The sequence below is a fragment of the Ursus maritimus genome, unplaced genomic scaffold, assembly GCF_017311325.1.
Source record: "Ursus maritimus isolate PB19 unplaced genomic scaffold, ASM1731132v1 scaffold_14, whole genome shotgun sequence".
NCBI lineage: Eukaryota > Metazoa > Chordata > Mammalia > Carnivora > Ursidae > Ursus > Ursus maritimus.
Window position 1 is genome coordinate 15757223 of NW_024423786.1, and position 22908 is coordinate 15780130.

At 36.8% G+C, this 22908-nt stretch overlaps 1 protein-coding gene across 4 annotated transcripts in view; it reads right to left on the reverse strand.

Moving 5' to 3' along the window:
* Window positions 1-344: 344 nt before the first annotated feature.
* The window catches only part of CNTN6 (contactin 6), a 151633-nt gene continuing 129069 nt past the window's right edge, over window positions 345-22908 (reverse strand). For all 4 annotated transcript variants that reach the window (XM_040628539.1, XM_040628540.1, XM_040628538.1 and 1 more), the window contains 7 exons: window positions 20407-20477; window positions 13510-13744; window positions 13282-13397; window positions 11438-11624; window positions 2116-2228; window positions 1197-1365; window positions 345-491 (listed from right to left, as the gene is read on the reverse strand). In XM_040628539.1, the coding sequence (XP_040484473.1) occupies window positions 391-491; window positions 1197-1365; window positions 2116-2228; window positions 11438-11624; window positions 13282-13397; window positions 13510-13744; window positions 20407-20477 (992 nt within the window). In that variant the 3' untranslated portion in view covers window positions 345-390. The remainder of the gene's footprint in view (window positions 492-1196; window positions 1366-2115; window positions 2229-11437; window positions 11625-13281; window positions 13398-13509; window positions 13745-20406; window positions 20478-22908) is intronic.

The window sequence follows — 22908 nt, forward strand, 5'->3', positions numbered from 1 at the left end:
GAAAATTTTTAATACGGAAGCAAATTGCCTGGAGCATGTAAAAAATATACATCTTCTCTATGATAACTGCAACCTATTTCATATTTATCATCGTCATCAAGGGGAGCTATTTATATTTTCCATAGAAGTCACTTGAAAGCCACAGCAGTTACAACTCCACAGATTACCTGGCACTTTCTGAATGTATGTAATCATGTGTGAACTTTAAAATTCAAAAGTGTTTAAAATTGTTTTATTAATGTACCATAGATATTTACAAGATATTAATAATATACACTTTTTTCCTTTCCAAACAAGTCTGTATTAATAACATATTTCGTGATGGGGGCTGGAGAGCTTATTTACAGAATGATTTGCTTTCAAAAAACTCTCAAAGACTTATGGTTTTATTCATCGTGTAAGTGGCTGAGTTGTAAAACAGTAAAAAATGATGACAACTGACAGGAAGTAGGTGCTAGGTTCTAAGGCTGGAATTCCTCTGGAACTTAAACCTGCAAAACATAAAAATAAAACAAAATACCTTGAGAGAAAATAAAATCGCTTGTTAGATCAAGTTTTCATGCATACGATCATTTCTCTTCTAACCACGTGTGTTAGCACACTTGCTGCACTTACATCATATTTAATTTTAGGAAGTGTTGTTAGCCCTCTGTCCTAGGATATCTGTTTTAAATGTAAAAATGAACAAGAAAAATGCCTAAACTGGCCAAGTCTGACCAAAGGGCAGATTAGGATTTGCCAATGCGTGGTGGCTGATGATTTCAGCCAGCTACAACTTCGGGCAGCTGAGGAAGTGATTCTTCTGAAGCAGAAATAATAAACGATTATTACGTGCTAAATCTGACTGATTGGTGTTACCTGCTTAGAACACTGTATTGAGAGGATTTGAGATTTGTGACTCAGCTCAGTGTGCATGTCATGATTGATTAGTGATGCCTGCCACAGACATGGGAATAAGAGTACAAGTACATGTGTTTCATATTTTCTATCCCTGCTCCCAGAAGCCTGTGAGTACCCAGAGGAAAACTTTGATTTTTGTGCCAGTGGAATGAATTCTGCACCAATGACACACAGTTGTGTGTGTTTTCTTTTGCTTTTTTTCTTTTTGAGATTCAAATGAAGAAGCATAAAACTGTTTATCATGCTGCAGCTGTCTAGATTCAAAAATCTACAACAGCGATGGTGATTCAACTTACTTGACATTTTTGGAATTCGAATTTCCTCACTGCTGCTTCCATCCCCACCATCGCTAACTGTTCTTATTTCAATCAAGTAGTCTTCTTCAAATGGAACCAGAAGCTCAGCCGATGTATTGTTTGTTTCCAAAATATGTGTTTTACTCTGTCTGTTTTGCCGGTACAGAATCTGAATAAAATGGTGAATCAAGTGAAATGGACATGTCACTCTTTTAAAGTTCAGATACTCTTATGGAACACTATGAGACATATCATTATAAATGCTGTAGTCCTTGAATGGGAATTTCCATTCTGTGCCTTTTCCTTAAATTTAGTCATAAAAGTTTTTTTTTTTTTTTGGTCTTTGGCCAGTGCTTCTGAAATGAGAATAGATTTATCTCAATTAAATAGCTTGAGGCTATTATCTTTGGAGCTCACTGTGAAAAGTCACTGGTTACTTTGGACCCTTTCAAATGTCTGAATATGTGCATTTGCCAGGTAGTGTCCATTACCACTGATGGAAATAATTCGCTCTGGGTATTTGGCTACCCTCTTGTTAGATTCTTTTTATGTTGTTAAAAGCTCACATCCTACTGCAGCCTAAGTTCTAGAAATTCTATTTGAATATATTCTTGTACTTCATTCTCATCTCACCTTACTACCCACACACACCATCATATTTTGATGGCAAGGGGAGTCACTTGTAGAAAAATTGCTGCGTATTATAGAGTTTTATTCTTGTTCCATGACACATTACTGTCCTCAGAATATAAAAATGTTCAATGAAGAATCTGAAAGCAGCAATGCTAAGTATTTTTCAAATACTTTTTAAAAGATTCCTGTATTTCCATATGCATAAATTTGTTTCTTATTTGGTTCTAACACTCTCAGTTCCTTAGTAACTTAAATGATATTATTAAAGGAAAAACTAAATGCTCACCTTGTAGCCCAACACTTCAGACTCATTTTCCATGGTTTTTACATGCTCCCAGTTCAGGCATAATTTAGAGTTTGTCAGTTTCCAGGCAATGTTAGCTGGTGGTTGGCTTGGAGCTTTAAAGAGATAATCAAAGATTCAAATGGATATTTAATTAGCTCATGGTTACTGTATGACCCATCAACATGAAAGGGGAAAATAAGTCCTGGATGATTATCATTGAAGAAGCAAAAATGTTTTCAATGTCATTTGAAATATCATATTAATTCTAATCAGAATAAGCAAATTCATTTAAATTCTGGTCATTTGGGACTGTCTTTGTGACAAACTTATGAATTAATAATGGCTTGTTGCATGTCCGGTATTAATTTATTAATCATTGCTGTTGAGTTTGTTTACTTTACCATACATAAGTAGATGGAGGGCTCTGTTACCTAGTGTTCCATTTGGTCGTCAATCAATGAACATGTCAAGCAAATTCAGACTGCAAACCTTTCATACATATCAACACAGTGGTGTTAATTCCTGGTAGTATTTTCCTTTTTAATCTTGTGTTAGGACTCTTTGACTTTAATTAACCCAATCAACTCAAGATATGATAAGCAAAATAGTAAAAGATTGTGAAGCATATTGGGGAATCTCTTAGAATTCTTGGCAAAATGCAGCAGAGCTTTAAGAGGGACAAAAAATAAATGTCAAAAAGCCAAGAAGTTCTTCTTTCTGCTTCCCATGGAAATGTTTGCTGCATGCTCATCTTGCCACAGACCACTTTGTCATTCTCAGTGTATGTGGCAGAAATCATGACTGTTCTCCATATCTGACATTTGGAACCTACTCTGTTCAGAGATAATCCAGGCTAGAAGTCCCAGGAGAAAGATGAGGATTGACTTAATTTGGCCACGTTTATCTGTTGTGGCTAGATAGTGAGAAGAATGCATGTCATTTAACATAGAGATGTTGGGAACCCAGAAAAGACAAAACCATTACAAATTGGGTGATCATCCCAAAAGGCTATTCTAAATCCAAAATGCAGTTTTTAGTTCTCTGAAATTAATGTTGTCTCAGAGAAAGATGGTAAGTAAAAGGGAAGATGACTTTAGAATCCGCCTTCTAAGGTAATGGACCTATTTCAGCCAGAGAATTCTACATACAAGAAAACTAGAGTCCAGGTTGGGAGCTCACTTATCCAAAAGCAAGCAGTAAAAGGGTGATTGAGTCACAACAGAATCTCAGTCTCTTGACTTCCAAGCTGGTGTTCCTCCATGACAACATGCTGCTTCTCAAAGATTTGAGTCCACATGATTATTTTTGAGATTTAGGAAACCAGAGAGATTAAAAATAATTCAGCTGGAAAGCAGAGGCAAGATGTTTTTGGCATCTTGTTTGAATTTGTAAGGCTGAATGAGCATAATATTTAACTCATTATAACACTGATGGAAATGGAAATGATTTCTTTTGGAGCTTTGACTTAACTGCTATTTATTCTCTTATATGTCACTGGAAAAGTCTCAGGGTGTCTGATATTGCATTATCATATATTCCTGTTACCATAAACCCACAGAGACATTATTCTTGTTCACCTAGTTACTTACACCTCAGTTGGGACATGGCCAAGAGATAAATGTTCCCCCCCTCTGCTTCCAGTGGGGCTCAGTTCATATTTTATAATGGATTTGTCACATTGAATTATAGCTATTCTTGATAGTGTTTCTTTAAATTTATTGAGGGCATGTGCCTTGTCCAACTCTGTATTACCAACTACTGGCACAGTGCTTGGCATACAGGAGACATACAATTCAAACATGTTGAATAAGTGACTACAATAGGATGGTTAAGGAAAAACCACTTGGAGTCCTGAGTGATTTTCTCAGGTCATATTGACTATGTCCTGGGCTGTGCGCAGACACATAGGTGACACCATGTGGCCAATCCATTCATCATGCTTTCCTATAAAGATCAGTTGCCATGGTCAAATCTATGGCAATTCCTATGATTTATAAGATAGATAAGGCAACTGGATTAAACATGCCCTAGGACATTTCTTGACAATATAAGCCTGATGTAATTAAAGGCCTAAGAGTTTTGCACTTAGTAAGCACTCAATGCATGTTTGTCAATACATTTATTTCTGAAGGACTAGATGTCAACAATAATTGTTTGTAACTATTCCCCCTCAACTATCCCAGAGTGCCTTTCCTAATCTTTTTCTCAGTTATAAAGGAGATAATATAAAATTTCTCACAAGATATCATAGCTTTAATATCTAGCATGCTCTTGTGGCACATTTCTTTTACCTCTGTTCTTTAAAATGAAGCATTAACATTAACAACATCATAGAATCGATACAGAGAAAATATAAATTTACTCCTTTGATGTCACTGGCAGTGATGGACTCTGAAGTTTTCATCTATTCCTGTCCCTATTTTGTTTGTTTATTTGGAGTAAAAGCACTCTTTTCAACACTATGAATCCACTGGTGCAGCTCCAGGCTGGGAGACAGAACTGACTTCTATCAACTATGTGGACAATCAGTTTATGACTATGGCCATGACACCGAAATGTTCGTATTTGTTTCTTCATCTACCAAAGCATACGTAAAGTATTCTATAGACATAAAATGAGAAGACTTCTATCAGGAATGAGTTCTTGGTGTGAATGGCCAATGGCACAGATGACTTAGAATGCTTTACTCTCTTGCTATCTGGGAGGTGGAAAGAGCTAGCCTTTAAAGTCACAGAGAAGTGAATCTGTATCCAGTCTCTTCCACGAGGCCTGGTTTTTCCATCTTTGAAATGAGAAAAAATCTCCTGGTTTATAAGATTTTAGCTTAGATGTTCTAAAGTATGAATGTTCCTCACTTGGTTAGTGGTACCTGCTAAAAAAACTCAGTAACTGCTAATTCTCCTTCCTGAGAGTAACAATTCTCCACTGTGGTCTTATGACATAATTTTGCAATTGTGTTCAAAGCGGTTTGTTAGTAATAATACAATTCCAAAGCTTGCAAATGATCCACTTTTTAAATATAACTAGGGTAAATTTAAGGTTTGCCCTTAATAATATTGTTCTTCTTGGGTTCTTTGTATGCTTTTTGAAAGACAGATAAAGTGGTAGAGTTTTAGCTAATTATCTGGGAAACTACCATAGTCTATTATCTTTCTTATCTTTGCCCATGAGGATGACTTCAATGCCAATGCCTTATGTCTAGTATTTAAATAAAAGTTTCTGAAAGTTGTTTTAGAAAGTTGCTTAATATGAACACTATTAACTGTTCTGGTTTCATGAGCTTAATGTACTTGATTAAACTGGATTTCAAATACCTATGATGACATTGAGATTTCTATTACCTTGAAAATCTAAAACACCGTCGGAGGGACAATACGAAACACATGCCATGGATGTTTATACCAAGTTGGCCGACGGTAAATTCAACAAACAAGCATTTTTCTAATTTTAAAAATCTTTCTGGGCAATTTTCAAAGACTAAATCATTTTCTATTAATCAAATGACAGAGCAACATTAAACTAGCCTTCTACAGCTCTAATGGTTTCCCTGTGATCAATTTTTCTGTAGATGGCATTTATATTCAACTGTAGTTCACACTGTGAACTCAATTCAAAAACAACTTCTTATGTTACACTTCTAAGTAACAGCATGGGGTTGACATTTGGGCAAGAGAGAAAGAACATAAGTGCAAGATGAAATAAAAGCTTAATGCTTCCTTTATGTCTAAATATGGATTGATTGCAAATTTACAGCAAGAAAAATCCAGTACAGAGTACTAGTCTGTCAATGACAGGGGCCAAATTGAGCCAAAATTTGCAAACACTTTGTGTTGGTGGGCCTGGATATTTCTTTCTATATAAGCAGTGTTGTTGCTGTGTGTGTGTGTGTGTGTGTGTGTGTGTGTGTGAGATTTTTTCTTTTTTTCTTGGAATTGATGTAAATATTTTTATCCCTTTGATTGTAAGTCTAAATTCTGTTTAAGTGATATCTCTGTGGATCACAATATATTTGCAGTGCCCCTCAGCTGTCTTTTGGAAATAGATCATTTTCACTTAGCTGTGATATTGTTAAATCGCTGATAATTACTTTAAAAAAATCAAAAAGGCCATCATCACCACCAATAACAATAATAACAGAGACTTCCGAAGGTTTGCATATGCTGTTCTTTCTGTTTGGAGATCCCCTTGTCCACTAGCTCCAGTTCATGTTTTATGTCATATCCAAATACATACCCTTCCCTTCATAGGTTCTCCTTTTTATGTATATCTCAGCCTCTTAATTTCTTTGTACCACCTTTCATAATCTATGATTATTTTTTTTTTTTCTTGTTTTGCTTTGTTTTGTTTTCTTGCAGGTTGCCTCTCCACTTAAAGAGAAATTGCCTGAAGGCAGAGATCTTGGCTGTTTTAATCTCCACCAGGCACTAACCTATGCACAGCTCACGGGAGGCACTATTTTCTTGAGTGATTGACTGAATCATCATAATTCCAAAAAAAGGCTCTATCTTCTGTTAAGCTTACCCAATCAAAATAGGCAGAGATTTTGGTAAATGTGAGCTTTGCTTTCTGAGGATTTACAGTGGATGATCAAGTATCAGACTGAAAATCTAGACAGTGACAGTATGAATGTGTGATGGATGCAGAATTTTTTGCTGTCACCACTATTCCAAGGTAATTTTGATGTCATCTCAAGGACATGGAAAATCAAAGTTAGATCCAGGGATAGCATTTGGAATCAGAGCTATCTTCAATGTGTCATTAAAGCCATTCCTCATCTTCGCTTTGGTTGTCCTTTCATGACCCTTGAAGAAAATTTCTGCAACAATTTATAAAGAGAAAGAAAGTAGAAAGTGCTTTCTCTCTCTAAGAAACGCAAAGAAAGTGAAATCCCTACAGGAGAAGTATAATAATACTTGTTAGCATGCACTGAGCTCTCGCTGTATGGCAGCCTCTGGGGCACCTTGGTGCTCATAATATCCTCTAGTTCTCAGAGCAAACTCCAGAGGAAAGTATCATCATCTCTGTTTTTTCAGATGATAACATGGGTTCTGAGTTATGGGGGGATTAGACCTGCCACGCAGGTAGCACATGGCTGAGCTGAGCCTTCTTCCACTCAGGAGTCCCTTTCTCTTTCTAACACTATCTCACAATGGGCCAGAGTCATGGAATACCCAGAAAAATGCAAATACATTAAAAGGCAAAATATGGGAAACTTATAGATCAGTAGGAAAGACATGTGACTGTTGACAGGTATGGCAGGGGCATGACACTCTGAGAGAATACATGAAGTTAGACAAGGGGATGTTAAACTGTAGGTCACTAAGTTTGGGGCTGGCAGGGCTGGACGAGGAGAGAAAGGGAGTTTGGGACAGATGGTGAAAGATTCTCTTAGCTTTTGATCTGTGGGATAGAGGAGACAATGACATTTTAGAAGGAGAATAGGACATGATCCCATTTTCGGAAGAAAAATCTAAAGACCATTTGAGGTTTGGACTGAAGATTTCAGTTTGGAGAGAGAGGGACTGTTTAGATGATTAGAGATGAAGATTACAAATTAGCGCAGTGTTCATGGGATGAAGAGATTCAGAGAATCCACGTTCATAGTGTCTCTGTCTGACAGACGCTCAAAGAACCTTTCTAAGCATTTGCTTTCTTGTATCTAGGAATTAAAATATGAAATTCCTAGATTTGTTGTAAGAATTAAGTGGGATAATATATCTGGAAAATTAACACAGGGCTTGGGATGTAGACATGCTCAGTATTTTGTAACTGTGATCAACAGAATAAGGCCATCTCCCTCAAACATTTCCATATCCTAATCCCCAGAACTTGTGGGATTAGTATTTTTAAGCATCCCTCTCTTTTCTTGATTAAATCAAAGAAATAAAAACCCTTGTAATTCCTAATTTTTTTTAATATGGAAAAGGGGACTGTGCAGATGTGATTAAGGATCTTTAGATGGGCAAACAAGACCGAGGCACGAGGGCCAGAGTCAGAGGAGATATGATGACAGAAGCAGAGGATCAGAGTCACAGGCAAATTTGAAGACACTAAGCTACTGGCCTTGAAAACAGAGGAAGGGGTCACAGTTAAGGTGTTAGGTGGTCTTTAGAAGCCAGAAACCACAAGGAAACAAATGTTTTTCTGGACGCTCCAAAAGGAGCACAGCCTATGCCAACACCCTGATTTCCAACCAATGAAACTCATTTTGGACTTCTGACCTCTAGAAAGGTATGATAATAAATTCATATTGCGTTAAATCCCTAAATTGTGGAAATATGAACAGCTACAATAGGAATCTGAAACGGTCTATATCCCATTTTCACAAGGTCAATGATACAGGGTGTTACAGAATGAAATTAGAGGTTTAATTTGTATTCACATATGATGAGACAGAGAATTATAAAACTTCTTATTCTCAAGTCCTTGTTGGCTATTTTGATCATGACACTGAAGCATACAGACTGGTGAAAGCCAAATTCAAGAAATATTGAAACAAAATTGCCATAAAGAAATTAGGAATTACCTTTCTCTCATCTATGGAACATAAGAACTAGGAAGATCGGTAGGGGAAGAAAGGGATAAAGAAAGGGGGGGTAATCAGAAGGGGGAATGAAACATGAGAGACTATGGACTCTGAGAAACAAACTGAGGGCCTCAGAGGGGAGGGAGGTGGGGGGATGGGATAGGCTGGTGATGGGTAGTAAGGAGGGCACGTATTGCATGGTGCACTGGGTGTTATACGCAACTAATGAATCATCGAACTTTACATCAGAAACTGTATGGTGACTAACATAATATAATAAAAAAACATTAAAATTAAAAAAATGCTGAAAAAAATAAATAAATACAATGAGCGTTAACAATTCTAAAAAAAAAGAAATTAGGAATTACAAGGGTTTTTATTTGTTTGATTTAATCAAGAAAGAAGATGAATGCTTAACAATACTAAACTTCATTTTAAGTTTTCTGAATCTCATCTCACTTTTTCTCTCAACAGATATATTCTAACATTACATCTTGGGGAGATTACTCCTTGTTAATCAAACTGTTTTCAAAGGATATGTTCCACACTCTTTGATGAAGGTGATCATGTGTTAACACTCAAACAAACCACCAATAATCTTTTTGGAATTTAATCCAAATTTCAGTTAAGCCCACTTGAAGTATCAAGTACTTAAAGTAGGTCAACTGAACAAACTTGAGATCACCATGTCAAAAATGAATTTTCTACTTGAACATGTAGGTTAGCATAAACTAATACAGGGTTGAATTAAGTTGTATGATCAATCAAACTAGCAAATTCAGGTTACAGAAAAAAAATATTTTTTAAGTTTTTAAACATATATACAATCCTTTAAAAGTAGTTTATTGTTCAGATCTCAGTCCACCTTAAACTGGTCAATAGGAATACATGTAATATGACCTGACTTAAGCATTGCCTCAACAACTGCACTATCACGTCTGTCCATTTATCACAACACAAATCTGTGAGGTTTTTTTAAATACTGTCTTTACACATTTCTAATCATCCTTGCTTTTGCCTGAGATAGAAACTGAATGACACACAGGATGTTTTGTGTTTGGCATGTCTCAATCAGCTAGAATGAAATGCCTGGACAATCTTAAAACCACTGAATGACTGGAAATTTCCATCCAGATTTGCAGATTAGCTGGAAGAGGCCAGACTCCAGAGGGACTCCAGAAGCAAATCATTCATACCAGCATATGGCAATGGCTTCACTGATTTGGTCAGCATGGGATAAAACAGGAAGAGGAACAGAACTATATTTGTAGCTAGTCAGGTCTTGAGGATCACCCATGACCCAATTTCTTTCCAACTGGGTGGACTGGAAGAGAGCTGGGTTACGAATTGTTGGTTGCATATACTCTGCCTTTGAAATGGACTGATTCCAGAGGCTTTTTGTTCATCTGTTTATTTCTTTCTTAGCAAGAAACTTTGTATTTTCCAAGGTGCTCCTATAATCAGTACCTCATTTGTGCCTCACCAATGATTTGGGAAAGGAGTGAGGGCAGAGAGAATTTTTACTTAGCAGACAAGAAAATTAAAGAAGAAAAAATGGAATGTCTTGTCCTATTTCAGGTCATGAGTCTGTGATGTATCCAGAATTAGAACACAGGTCTTTTTGGCTGCTGGCCTGGTGATGTGGACAGAAGTGGATCATGTATTCTATAATCAAAGGCTTAATAACTGAGATGATTTCTAAGTTCTTCTTGGATAGGGCAAATATTATGTATATGGGAAAAAAACTTTATATCACTTGATTTTCAAACAATGTTTTACCACCTATTCTTTTTCAATACGCAAGAGAAAAAAGAATACTGCATTCAAAAGCAAGCTATACTTTTCCTGTGCATCCATTTAGTCTTTCTCGAAATTCAGCAACTATATTTGAACTATATAATGTTTGAACTGTTTTTCAAAATTCAGCAACTTTGTTTGAATCCTCTTTCTCATCAAGGTTCACAGACCAAAGAAAGCGTTTTTAAAAGCCTGTGAGCACAAATAGTTGATGTTCATCTAGAACATACAAATACTATACAATCATAAAAAGTACATATGGCAGCTATTGCTACATCATATTTGATCACTGTGCTTCATATTATAGAATATTTGTGTGATGCCAGACTCACTCATAGGGTAAACACAGCAACAATCCACTATTCCTCCTTTATTCAGTAGGCCTAGCCTATGTAAAAGACAGCTGGCTGACTATTAAGGGAGTTAAAAAGAAGCAGAAGAGTTAATTCTTAAATTTGAGGGATTTCCAAGTACCCTGCAGTGATAAGCTATTTTATAAAGAAAGATCTAGACATCTGGCAGTGCTAGGATTACCTCAGAGTAAGTCTAATACTTAGCATTTTCTAAAGGATGTACCAGATACTTTATGTCTTTCAGTATCGAAGAGAGCTCTATGAGGAAACAGGTACTATTTTTCTCTCATTTTCCAGGTGAGGATATTGAGACCCTGAAAGTTTAAATAACCACCCAACAATCCAAGGATGAGAGGTCAGGTTTTGAACTCAGGTTGGGCGAGGGCATCAGAACCTATGCTTTTAACATTACACTCTTCTGTCTTTATATACTCGGAATATTTTCTCTTTTGGAATTTCAAAAAGATCAAAATGGTTTCTTTTCATCATTACCAGAAAGTTTCAACAATCGTCCATATTTAAAGGACAAACTAGCCAAACAAAGCAATCGGTAAAATGATGAGGTGGGAGGAATGAAATGGAGACTGACCAAATATGTTTCTATTTATAGATGAATCTTGGTCCTTGTTGTGGGATGCATACTTACGAGACTTTTTGGTGGTAACATTGACTGGGGGGCTTGAGGGCCCTGCTCCAGCAGTGTTGTAAGCTCTCACGGAAGCAAAGTAGATGGTATTGGCTTTCAGCCCTGTGATGTTTTTGGTTGTGACATTCCCACTGACTCTAATTTTCCCAATCATGGATTCTTTGGAGTCATCTGTCCAGTATAATACCTGATCATTAAAAACAAAGAACAAATACTTCATTATTTCTCAGTAACTATCAACCATGGTAGGGTATGAGAAGAAACAGGAACAAAATTGAAGAATATTTTCTAATTATAATGGTTATACAACAACAAGAACAACAACAACAAAATAATCAAAGTCTAATATTTATAGGGAGGAAATTTAAAAATATAAATTCACAATGGAAATTAGAGAACCTAGAGCTGTGTTAGAATACCGAAATAAAGTGGGGCACCTGGGTGGCTCAGTCAGTTAAGTGCCAGACACTTGATTTCGGCCTGGGTTGTGATCTTGGGGTCTTGAGATTGAACCCCATGTTGGGCTCTGCACTCAATGCAGTCTCTACTTGGGATTTTCCTCTGTTCCTCTGTTTCCTCTGTTCCTCTCCCTCTGCCCCTCCCCGATCAAATAAAATAAATAAATAAAATCTTTAAAGAAAAAAAAAAAGGAATACCAACAGAAAGTATTTCATGAGCTACCTAAAGGTTATTAGCTTTAACAAAGGGTATATAATAACTTGGACCAAAGCAAGATTCATACCATCAATCAAGGACTTTGGTTATGATGTTTTACTCCAGAGATCTTTGAATGACAGGTTAATTAATAATTCAACTTACACCAAGCTCTTCCTATACGTTAGTACCGACTTAGACACATAGAAAAAGACAAAAGAGAATAAAGCCTGGTGCCTGTCTAGGATTCCCTTATAATCTAATTAAGAGGTTAGAATACACAGGTAAACAAAAAGCAGAGGATGCATTCCAAAGAAGTGATATTGTAAAAAAAAAAAAAAAAGTGCTCTGGGAATTTGAAGAAAGACAATATCAGGGATGAAGAAAGACAATATCAGGGCGTGATCTGGAGAAGCGTTCAGAGAAAAGAGGAGACTAGAGATGAGATTTCAGAAATAAATAGGATGCAGATAAGAGGTAAGCCATTTCAGGATTACAGTAGGAAGACAGACCTACCGTATGAATAGAACTTTCTTTTTTTTTTTTTCTTTCTTTCTTTTTGGATCAGAAGTTGCATTAAAAACAACAAACAAGGCAAAATTAAAAAGTTTAGAACTGTATTTTTATTCTAACTCTAAAATAAAATAAATGTATTATCCATTTGAGGAATCACTGAATTTGCAAGTTAAAGAATAATAAGTAATTAATAAGTCTCATCACTTGACTTTGTGAGAGTTAAGGCCCATGAATGTGATTTACTGCATTCTAAACAGACTATAAAGGACTGATTAAGGAGAATCAAGGTTTTTTTTCTTAGCACTTGACTGCCTTTTCCAGCATGACTACATCTATTCAAGTCACACTCCAATTCAAAGACAGCTTTCTCAGTAAAATTCTTCTATGGTTTAAGATCGTTGAGGATTAGACATTTATTATTCCCCAAGACACAAATATGATGGTAATTTGAATAAGTAAATAAGATAATCACTTGGTCATCTTAAAAATGGCTACCATTTTTAATCTGTTTGCCTGAGATCACCTAGAAAGATCCCCTTTGCTTATCCCCCTCGATACCTATGGACATACAATATTATATGCTAAGAACTATGTTAGTAGTATAGGGCTGCTGAAGAAGACTTGTGTGGTTAGCTGGCATATTCACAAGGGAAAGTGAAATTAATGTGGATTACCTCATAGCCCAGCACTCTTCCAGTGTTTCTATTCCAGGCAATAGCATTCCATGAAACCTCCATTTCCGAAGCAGAAAAACTCTGGACAGAAGTTCCCCTTGGGGCCAGTTGAGGTTCTGTCATTTAAAAAAAGACACAATCATTTTCAGAAGAGTGCTTCATGGAAAATAAATGCGAAATATGCATATATGCCCGAGTACAACTATTCCAAGGCTGATGACAACTTACCATCTTCCCCAGAGTAGACAATGGACACAGTACTCAGAGATCCTTCTCCTTCATTATTATATACACCCACTTTGACTTCAAAGGGAGAGAGGGGGGTGATGCTTTCATTTCTGTAAACAAACCTTGATGATTCTACAGATGGTACCCTTTCCTTGGTCCAGGCTGTTGAGCCAACTGGCCGCAACATGATGATGTATCCAAATTCCTCTCCGTTCTGTAGTTCTTCTGGAATTGACTTGAGCAGAAGTGATCAATTACTGAGTATTTACAAAAATATTTTATAGAGCTATTATAATTTTTATTGATTATTTGGCATTTCTTTTAATGTAGACAAACATGGATATTAGCCCTGTTTAATGAAACATTGAAAAAATAATAATACTTTTATTTGGAATGCCAATTAGGAAAATGATCCCAATTAAAGATATTCAGATAAATAAATGAAAAATTTAAATGGAAATGTAAAACAGGTTTTACATGTTTATATCTCTTTCCATGATTATTCATTAAGTTGCAATAATAAAATGTAATAAAAATGGTTTAGAAGATTGCAAGATTTTATAAGTTAAAACATAATTTGGATATGAATTTTTCAACTCAGCACAAAATTAACTTATTAACTATTTCAAGGCTAGCTATATTTTCTTTTCATAAAATTTTCAACAAATTCTTTTAAGACACAGATAATATAACTACTATGTAATATTTGCTTTAAGACATATAGACTATTACTCAAACACAAAAGCATGAAAGACCTCCCAGTATTTTTTAACATACATTTTCATTAGTAGTAACATCAGCGTGCACTTTTCCTGACATTTTTTAAAAAACAAAGCAAAAAAATTTTTCTTATTCCCACAGAGACCAAATTCTGTAAGATTCATTTAAAACCTTAACTTATTATTATTAAAATTACAAAACAAAAATAGACACAAGGTCCCCAGAACTCTACAGATATTATACATTATAAATTATCACATAAAATAAGCACACAAAAATGAACTTATGCTTGAATTTAGACAAATATTCCACTTGTTTATAAGAAAATTGTATTTAAAAATCTATGAAAATTTAGGGTTTTTTAAAAAGAAAAATGTTTTTCTTTTCTTTTTCAAATATTTTGATAGATTAATAAAGGCATACCTGATAGGACATTAATGCTTGAGTCCCACCTGCCTACAACTCCTTTTCTGAGGTTTTCCTTTACCCATACATATCCATTAACTGTACCAAATTATCCTGAGACTTGGACCACATCTGCTTACCCAGCAATGGGCACCAGAATCAACGGTCCCATCTTAATCATTATCTATGAGGTGTCCTGGTACCAAATCTTCATGGTCTAGGGTAACTGACAGACCCCATCAATTCCTCTCTCCTACAGAGTTTGAATAGGAAACACAGGTGGGGACAATCCTAGATAAACCTTGAGTAGGCAATAAGTAGAAAACATAAAATGAATACGGCAGGGACAATGAAGCAGAAGGAGCATGAGAAAATGGAAGCCTCTAACTCACATAGAGAAGAGACAGAATGGAGCTGTTCATGAAGTAGGAAGCTGTAGGTCAAAGAAACAGGAAGAACAAGGTGCAAGCATGAGGGACTACTGGAGCAGGCGCTGAATTACCAGAGTAGCTGGCACCAGAGACTAGAGCTTCTGTGCTCTGAACAGTGATGAACGATGTTCCAATTCTTCATTTGACCTGCCTGCTTGGTTATTGAGACTTCTTTTCATCCTCATTACCTCCCACATAGCTTTAAAATAAATCCCCATTAACTGAGATGACCTGAGCTGGTCTCTGTTTCTTGCCATGTGGAACAGTCTAACAAATACAGAAAGTGAAAAGAGAAAGAAAAATATAGGTCCTGAAATCTGGGGAAAGAAAATGTTTCCTTGTATTAGCACTTTCACAGGGAGATCAGAATTAAAAGTGTTAATTTTTAGTGGAATGGAAGGGATTTATGAGAACTTAAGCTACTTGCTAGAGCATTTGATTTGTTTTTGTTGCTTCTCTGATCTCACATTTAATCAAGATGCTTAGCTCATCTGAGAAAGTGAAGGACTTTAGTTTTTGTTAGTCAAGTACAATTAGTGTTTCTCATGATGTTCCCTCAAGAAAGATCCGAGTCCAACATATGTAGTTTAGAAAGGGGGGAGGGGAAGATACTTATTTAGGGCTTCCATTTTATTCTTCCCACATGTGCAGAGGGGAAAATGATGGAAAAATATATATAGCTGTTTAAGATGGTCAGGACGAAAGTCTCCTTCTTTAAGCAAAGGAAATATTCAGTAGAAAAAAAGAAATTCAGAAATTCTTCTGGTATAAAATCTATTAAAGTTGGTAAAGACTAAGAACAGAATTTTTAATCTAGACCAAGGGCAGCAAACTATGGCTTGAGAGCCAAATCTTGTCTGCAGCCTGGTTTTGGAAATAACAAACATAGTCACAACTGTTCATTTATCTATGATATGTGGATGCTTTTGAGGATGATGGCAGGGTTGGAAGCTGTGAGAGAAAATGTGGCCCAGAAGGCTGAATACTTTTCCTGACCAGTCCTCACAAAAAAATAGATAGATAGATAGATAGATAGATAGATGATAGATGATAGATAAATATATATCAACTCCCAGTACAGGTGTTTATCTCTTACTCTATAGTACCTTATCCTATATTCCTAACCTTAAAATCATATTTTATATGGCATATTCACCACAAGTATCTCAAACTTGAGAGTGTCTGGGAGAATAAATTATGATAAGATGTGAATAAAAATACCCTTAAAAAGGAATTGGCATTTACTACATTGAAAAGTTGGATATCGTGTCTAGGTTGCTGGGAACAAAACAAACCAAAACAGATAAACAAACACAAAATACACATTACTTTGGCACTGGAGAAAACACAAGGAGGATGTTTATTTCAGGCAGATTGGTGTATTTACACGAACAGCAATCTGTGATGACCAGTAAAGCTGTCACTTATAAACCATAATGGTGTTTTGTCACTGACTTTAGAATGGTCATTGGTTGTGCATTAGTTTTGAAAGCCCGTCAGGTACTATTTCATCTACAACAGTGGTGACTTTGGCCTGGAATGGTCTCTCCACTCCCAATTTCTTTTTCAAAACATAGTTCCGATGAGCTAGGGTGGTACCTTTCCTGACCTTCTTCTATGCTGGATTAAGACTGTCCTGTCCTGTTGGCCTCTGAACATTCAGACCTTTTTAAAATTTATTTTTGTACCCCCACTGCTTGGAACAGAGTAGCTCTTCTTCATTGAATTGAAAGAGTTCCTAAATGCCTTCTGGTGGCTTGAACTAATGTATGCGTCGCCTTCTAAATATACATAACCTATTCCTTAAAGAAGTTTGGGCATCAGAAGGATTTGGCTCAGTAACTGCATGTATGTGATGCCAAATGTGAATGATACATGGGAAATTGCACCCATTAATGTAATTTCTGCAAGTATCTATCTATCTGATACCCCAAGAAAAAACACACAGAGCAAATGACTTTGACTTAATTTTTTTTTTTAATATAGAGGCCAACAAATATTTTCTGTAAAGGCCATATAGTAACTATTTTAAGCAATGGGAGACATATGGTCTTTTGCAACAGCATGAAAGCAGCAATATCTTACACCTGAGAGGACTGGTGTGGCAGTAGGGGAATTTGTGTATGAAAATAGGGAGCAGGCCAGGTTTGGCCCATAGGTGATGGTTTGATGAAACTTGCTTTAAAGAAAAGGACATTATATGCCCAAATATGATATGTATTTTTCCATTATATATATATGTGTGTGTGTGTGTGTGTGTGTGTGTATTTTTGTAACTCATATCCTCTCTATTTAAGAATAGTATACACAGGATTTCCCATTCCTCTCATATACTGAATATATAAAAACAATTATTTACCAATCTGTAGTAATTTCTGAACTTAGAGGAGAAAAAATAATGCAGGAAGTCAGGCAAAATTCCCTATACACTATGACGAAATGCTTATTTGGCCTTCAAAGAATATTGAAGCCCAAATAACCTACTTACCATCACACTAAAGCAAACCTCTGTAGGCTCATGTGGGAGTCACTAATTTTGTGGGAAATGTGTTCACAGGACAGGAATAATTTGATTAACTTACTGTTTAAGGCAGATATATAGGGACTCTTGCCCACCCTGAACCATGACATCAGGTAGGGACATGTGGAATTCAAATTTAGGACATAGTAAGAGAGCATGGAGCAAGAGCCCTGTGTTCAAATGCTCCACTGCCCACCACCCATATCACATTTCTTTCTCTTTTTTTTTAAGATTTATTTATTCATTTTAGAGAGCAGAGAGTGTGAGCGGGGACACGGAGGGGCAGAGGGAGAGGATGAGAGAATCTCAAGCAGGCTCACACTGAGTGCGGAGTCGGTTGTGGGGTTTGATCCCACGACCCTCAGTTTATGACCTGGGCTGAAATCAAGAGTCAGATGCTTAACTGAGTCACCCAGGAGTCCCCCATATCATATTTCTAAACCTCTGTTTTCTTATCTGAAAGTGGCATAACCCATCTCCTAGCACTGGTGTGAGGACTGAATGACATGAAATGCCCAGTGCAGCACAGAAACCCTGTAAGCGCTCTGCAAGTGTAGTCCCCTCTCCCTCAGGCCTTGGAGAGTCTCTTCTCTCTCAGTACCACCCACCCATCCAACAGGTACTCAGGACGGCCACGCCACATTCCAGGCACTGTGCTGGGCTCACAATGTCTATGTGAAACTAGATGTCCAGAAGAAAGGATGACTTTTAGAGTAGCTACACCTGGTTTTTGGCTCTGTCATTTACAACCTTGAGAAAACAACATCTCTGTGCCTGAGTTTACTCACAGATAAAAAGGGTTTACTACTACTACCACTCTCTCTCTCCATCTTTAATGGAATATTGTAAGGAATAAAATGAACCTTTTACTACTGCAAAATCATTTATAGATACAATGAAGTACTCTTACTCAACAACAGTGTTTCTAAACCTCAGAACTATTGACAGTTTGGGCCAGATAATTCCTTGTGGTGGGGGCTGTCCTGTGCATTGTACAACGTTGAGCAGCATCACTGGCCTTGGCCCAAGCACAACTCTCTCCCAACCTAGTTGTGACAATCAAACATGTCCTCAGACGTTGTAAAATGTCTACTGAGGGATAAAATCACCCTGCCTCCCAATGAGACCCTCCCTTGTATGTGTCAGCTAGGGTGATTTTTAATTAAAACATCCATGGCCATCATGCTCTTAGGTGTAATATTAAAATGTCCAAGGAAGTGGATGTTTTGGCAGTATGAAAGTTATTATCAAAATGTTAAAAACATGTACACAGGCAATGAAACAGGGAAAGGCTCTTTTATCAGTTATAGCTGAGGCTCAAAGCTGACAACAAGGGTATGACATGATATGCATTCCAAAGAAAGACATCAAACCATTTATAGGCAAAATTTAGCCTCTCCTTTACGACAAGTGTATATCAAAGGAGAAAGAATAGCAGGAAAATATTTCTTCTGAGAGAGTTGTAGAAAAAGCTGTGCATTCCTACCCCTCTACCAAGGGAAAGTAATGGGGCCACTTCTCATCCTTTGCCTAACCAAGTGAAGAGGTATGTGCTCTCTGGAATCTGGGACAGATAGGTTCTTTTAACAATGCCTGAGAGACTTCTAAAGGAGAGAGAGATCTGGACAACACATGGTAGCAGAGTGAAGAGACAGGCTAAGCAGGCACGCACTATACTCCCACTGAACATGGAACAAAGGTATGTTGTAACTCCAAGTCCCCTGTGAGGGATGTCCTGGATGCCCCACCCCTGGATGCCCCACCCCTCAACCAAAAAACAAAACCAAACAAAAAAACAACTACCCTATAATACAACAGCATCTGATGGTTACCAGAGGGGAAGTGGGTAGGGGGATGGGTGAAACAGGTGATGGGGATTAAAGAGCTCACGGATCATGACGAGCACTGAGTAATGTATAAATTGCTGGCTCACTACACTGTACACCTGCAACTAATATAACACTGCATGTTAACTGTACTGGAATCAAAATTAAACACTTATTAAAAAAAAATAACAGTGTCTGGTCATTTGCCACTTCTGGAGTACTCCAAAGTCAAATTACCAATGTACCAGAAATCGGGACCTTTTCAGTACTCTTCCTCTTCTCTTAGCCCAAACTCGCCACAACTCTGGAGGAGCAAGAGGTAACGCAGGGAGTAGGGAAGGTGAAATTCAACAGCAGAATGGAGACTAGATAGAGAACTGACTATACATTCCCTTTCACACTGTGGAAGCCTTAGGCTGAGGCAAGCCCAAGCTATTGGAAACGACAAACATTAGGTTGGAGAAAAGTTTAAGGTTTATGATGATAAACCAGGCTAAAATTTTTAATAAGTATAGAAATGAGGCTACATGTTAATTTCCGAGAATAAGATCCACAAAAGCTATGCCATCTGTCCAAGTTTTTGTCTGGATGCAGGGAAGGGTTTAAAGAACAGTGATAAGAAAGGAATTGTTTCCACCTGCACTCTCCTGAGTCTAACTCGTGTGCAAGAGAATAGTTTCATTAGTAATAAATACAAAAATGTCTAGTCCATCAAGTCACTACTGAAATGCTACTAACAAACCTTCAATAGACCCTGAAGTTGTTTTTCTTGTATTTGGGGAGAGAATTGTGTTCAGTTAGTTACATTCCCTCATGTTAGTACAAATAAAAGTTTCTAATATCCCCTCTAAGTAATTCATCATCAGGAGTCTTTCATACCATGTATTTTTATATATTCTCAGTAGTGATCAAATAAATCTTTTTGTTTTTCAGTATTCTTCCTGGCCGGGTAAATCTTTTCCTTTCAAAATAACTCAGTTGGACAGAAAATTACCTCCCACGTAATGACGAGTTCCGACCGACTTCCTCCACCTCCATTGATGTTTGTTGGTGCCACAACAGGGACTGAAAGCAACCAAGAGAAATGTGGGATGGCAATTATTAAAGTACATCTTCATCAGGAAGAATTTTGTTTTTAGATTTCACCTTTCAAAATCTCATGCTGCACATTGTGAGAGTCTTGCATTTTTAATGAACATAAATTATGTTTACACATATCCAAATTTCTAAGAGAGAGGACACAGTTGTGTTTGATACATGAGCACCCTGGCTCCAAAATTAATTAAAAATCGAGTAACATCGTGTATTTGACATTATTATGCATCATCTACTAATTGGCAAAATGATGTTCCATTCAGATGGTAACAGTGACACTGCTGATTTAGTGCCTAATTATACAGTTGTGCTGTAAACAAGTTACTGAGGCAGTCTATTAATTAATTCTTTTTTTAATAAACAAACTAAAATGATTTTTCTTTTTTTTAGTCATCAAGTGAGCTTAATGTTTAAAAATGCATTCTTAAAATATGTCAGTAAATAAATTCTTATTATTATAACTCTGTGTTTGGATCTCACACTCTCTTAGTACTTTTCCTCTAACCTTTCATTTGGCAGCTAAAAAGAGGGACCCCTGTCAAGAATGTGACAGAGGCGATTCTCTCCATTTAACTCTAGGACTCGAAGGCTCTGTGGTAGGACATTCCAGACACTGATCATTTTTATGAATTAGAAAACAATTATGCCCTTCATGTATACCCTTGTGAGGACTAGTATGATGAATAGTAAGTAGTTTGAGGTAAATCACAAAATTGATGAGAGTTGTATGTGTGGGTCTTGTAGTATATAATCAGATTGGAGTGTTACTTTTTATATGTGGAAGTGCTGAAATGTAATCCTTTTCACGAAATAATGGCAGATGCATCCTAAATCTGTGATAATGGATATATCTGCATGATACGTTTTTTAAAGGTTGAATTTATATGTAATTATTTTTGATTAAGATCCAGAGGTGGGGGGTGGAAGTGCCTGGGTATGTTTGCTGACTGGTAGGCAGGAATTAAAATATATAATATTTAATTGCCCATTTCAAAATTTTCTCCCACTATGGAGACCATCCAAATTCAGACTATTTATTTTAATTATTGCCATTTGATACAAATGTTTAACTTTATAAACAACATAGTGATAAAATAGTCTAACTGTTCTTTTTAATAATAGCACTTATCAGGCATTACCCATTTTCATATTCAAATTTGCCCTTTGTCTGCTTTGACCTTCACAATGCATTTAAAAGATTGTCTTGTACTTACACCCTATTTTCTTTTTCTTTCTTTTTTTTTTTTAATGATTTTTTATTATATTATGTTAGTCACCATACAGTACATCCCCGGTTTCCGATGTAAGGCTCCATGATTCATTAGTTTACACCCTATTTTCTAAGTCTTTCATGGCTTTTGGCCAAAAACACATAAATCCATGTGGGTTCTACAATTGCAGGGTTTCTGGTACTCAACAACTTATAGCTCCACTTTTCCAGGACCATTAAAATATTGTAGATACATAAGGAAATTATTTTAAATTGTACTTTACTCTCTACAAAGTTTCCAATATTCTGGGCAATAAAATTCCTTCTTTTCATTCCTTTTTCAAATGAAACATACTAAACCTAAAACCATATTGAGAAGTGTCTTTAAGAAGCTACCAAGAGGGGCACCTGGGTAGCTCAGCCGTTAAGCGTCTGCCTTCGGCTCAGATCATGATCCCAGGGTCCTGGGATCGAGCCCCGCATCGAGCCCGCATCGGGCTCCCTGCTCGGCAGGAAGCCTGCTTCTCCCTCTCACACTCCCCTTGCTTGTGTTCCCTCTCTTGCTGTCTCTGTCAAATAAATAAATAAAATCTTTAAAAAAAAAGTTATCAAGAAAAAAAAAAGGACACACTTCAGTATGATTTGGAAACTATGGGTAATTATTATGAACACCCAGTCTCATCACGCTACTGAGACAAGAGTGTTAGTGGTTAATAGGAGGTAGTGCACAAGCTTTACTGTAAAACTTTACAATTAGGGTCAACCCTGCCCAAAGATACCGTGATGTGAATCAGCCGTAAAAAACAACCTAAAACTCAAGGTAGCAGCGAGTCTATAGGCCACCCTTGGAGATTCTCCTCCAGCCATTCTATGGTAAGGCCTGGGACTTTCTACATTTACACATTTCCCTATGGCAATCTCTTGCTCATCTAGGTTAAGACCCATGGTTATGGAGAACGCTGGCGCCCAAGTCTGAAGGTCTGAGTTCAAATCCTGACTCTGAAACAGTCAGCTAGGATCCTGGTCTTCCTTTTCCTCTTCTGTAGAATGAAGGACTCTCCTCTCAGCTCTAAACTTCTAGGATGATCTCATTTAAGATCTTACTGTCAAATATGTTGTTTTTCAGTCCCGATCCTATAATAAAAATACTTACATTATCTTTAATTTGAAACAAGCCTTAATGACATCTGA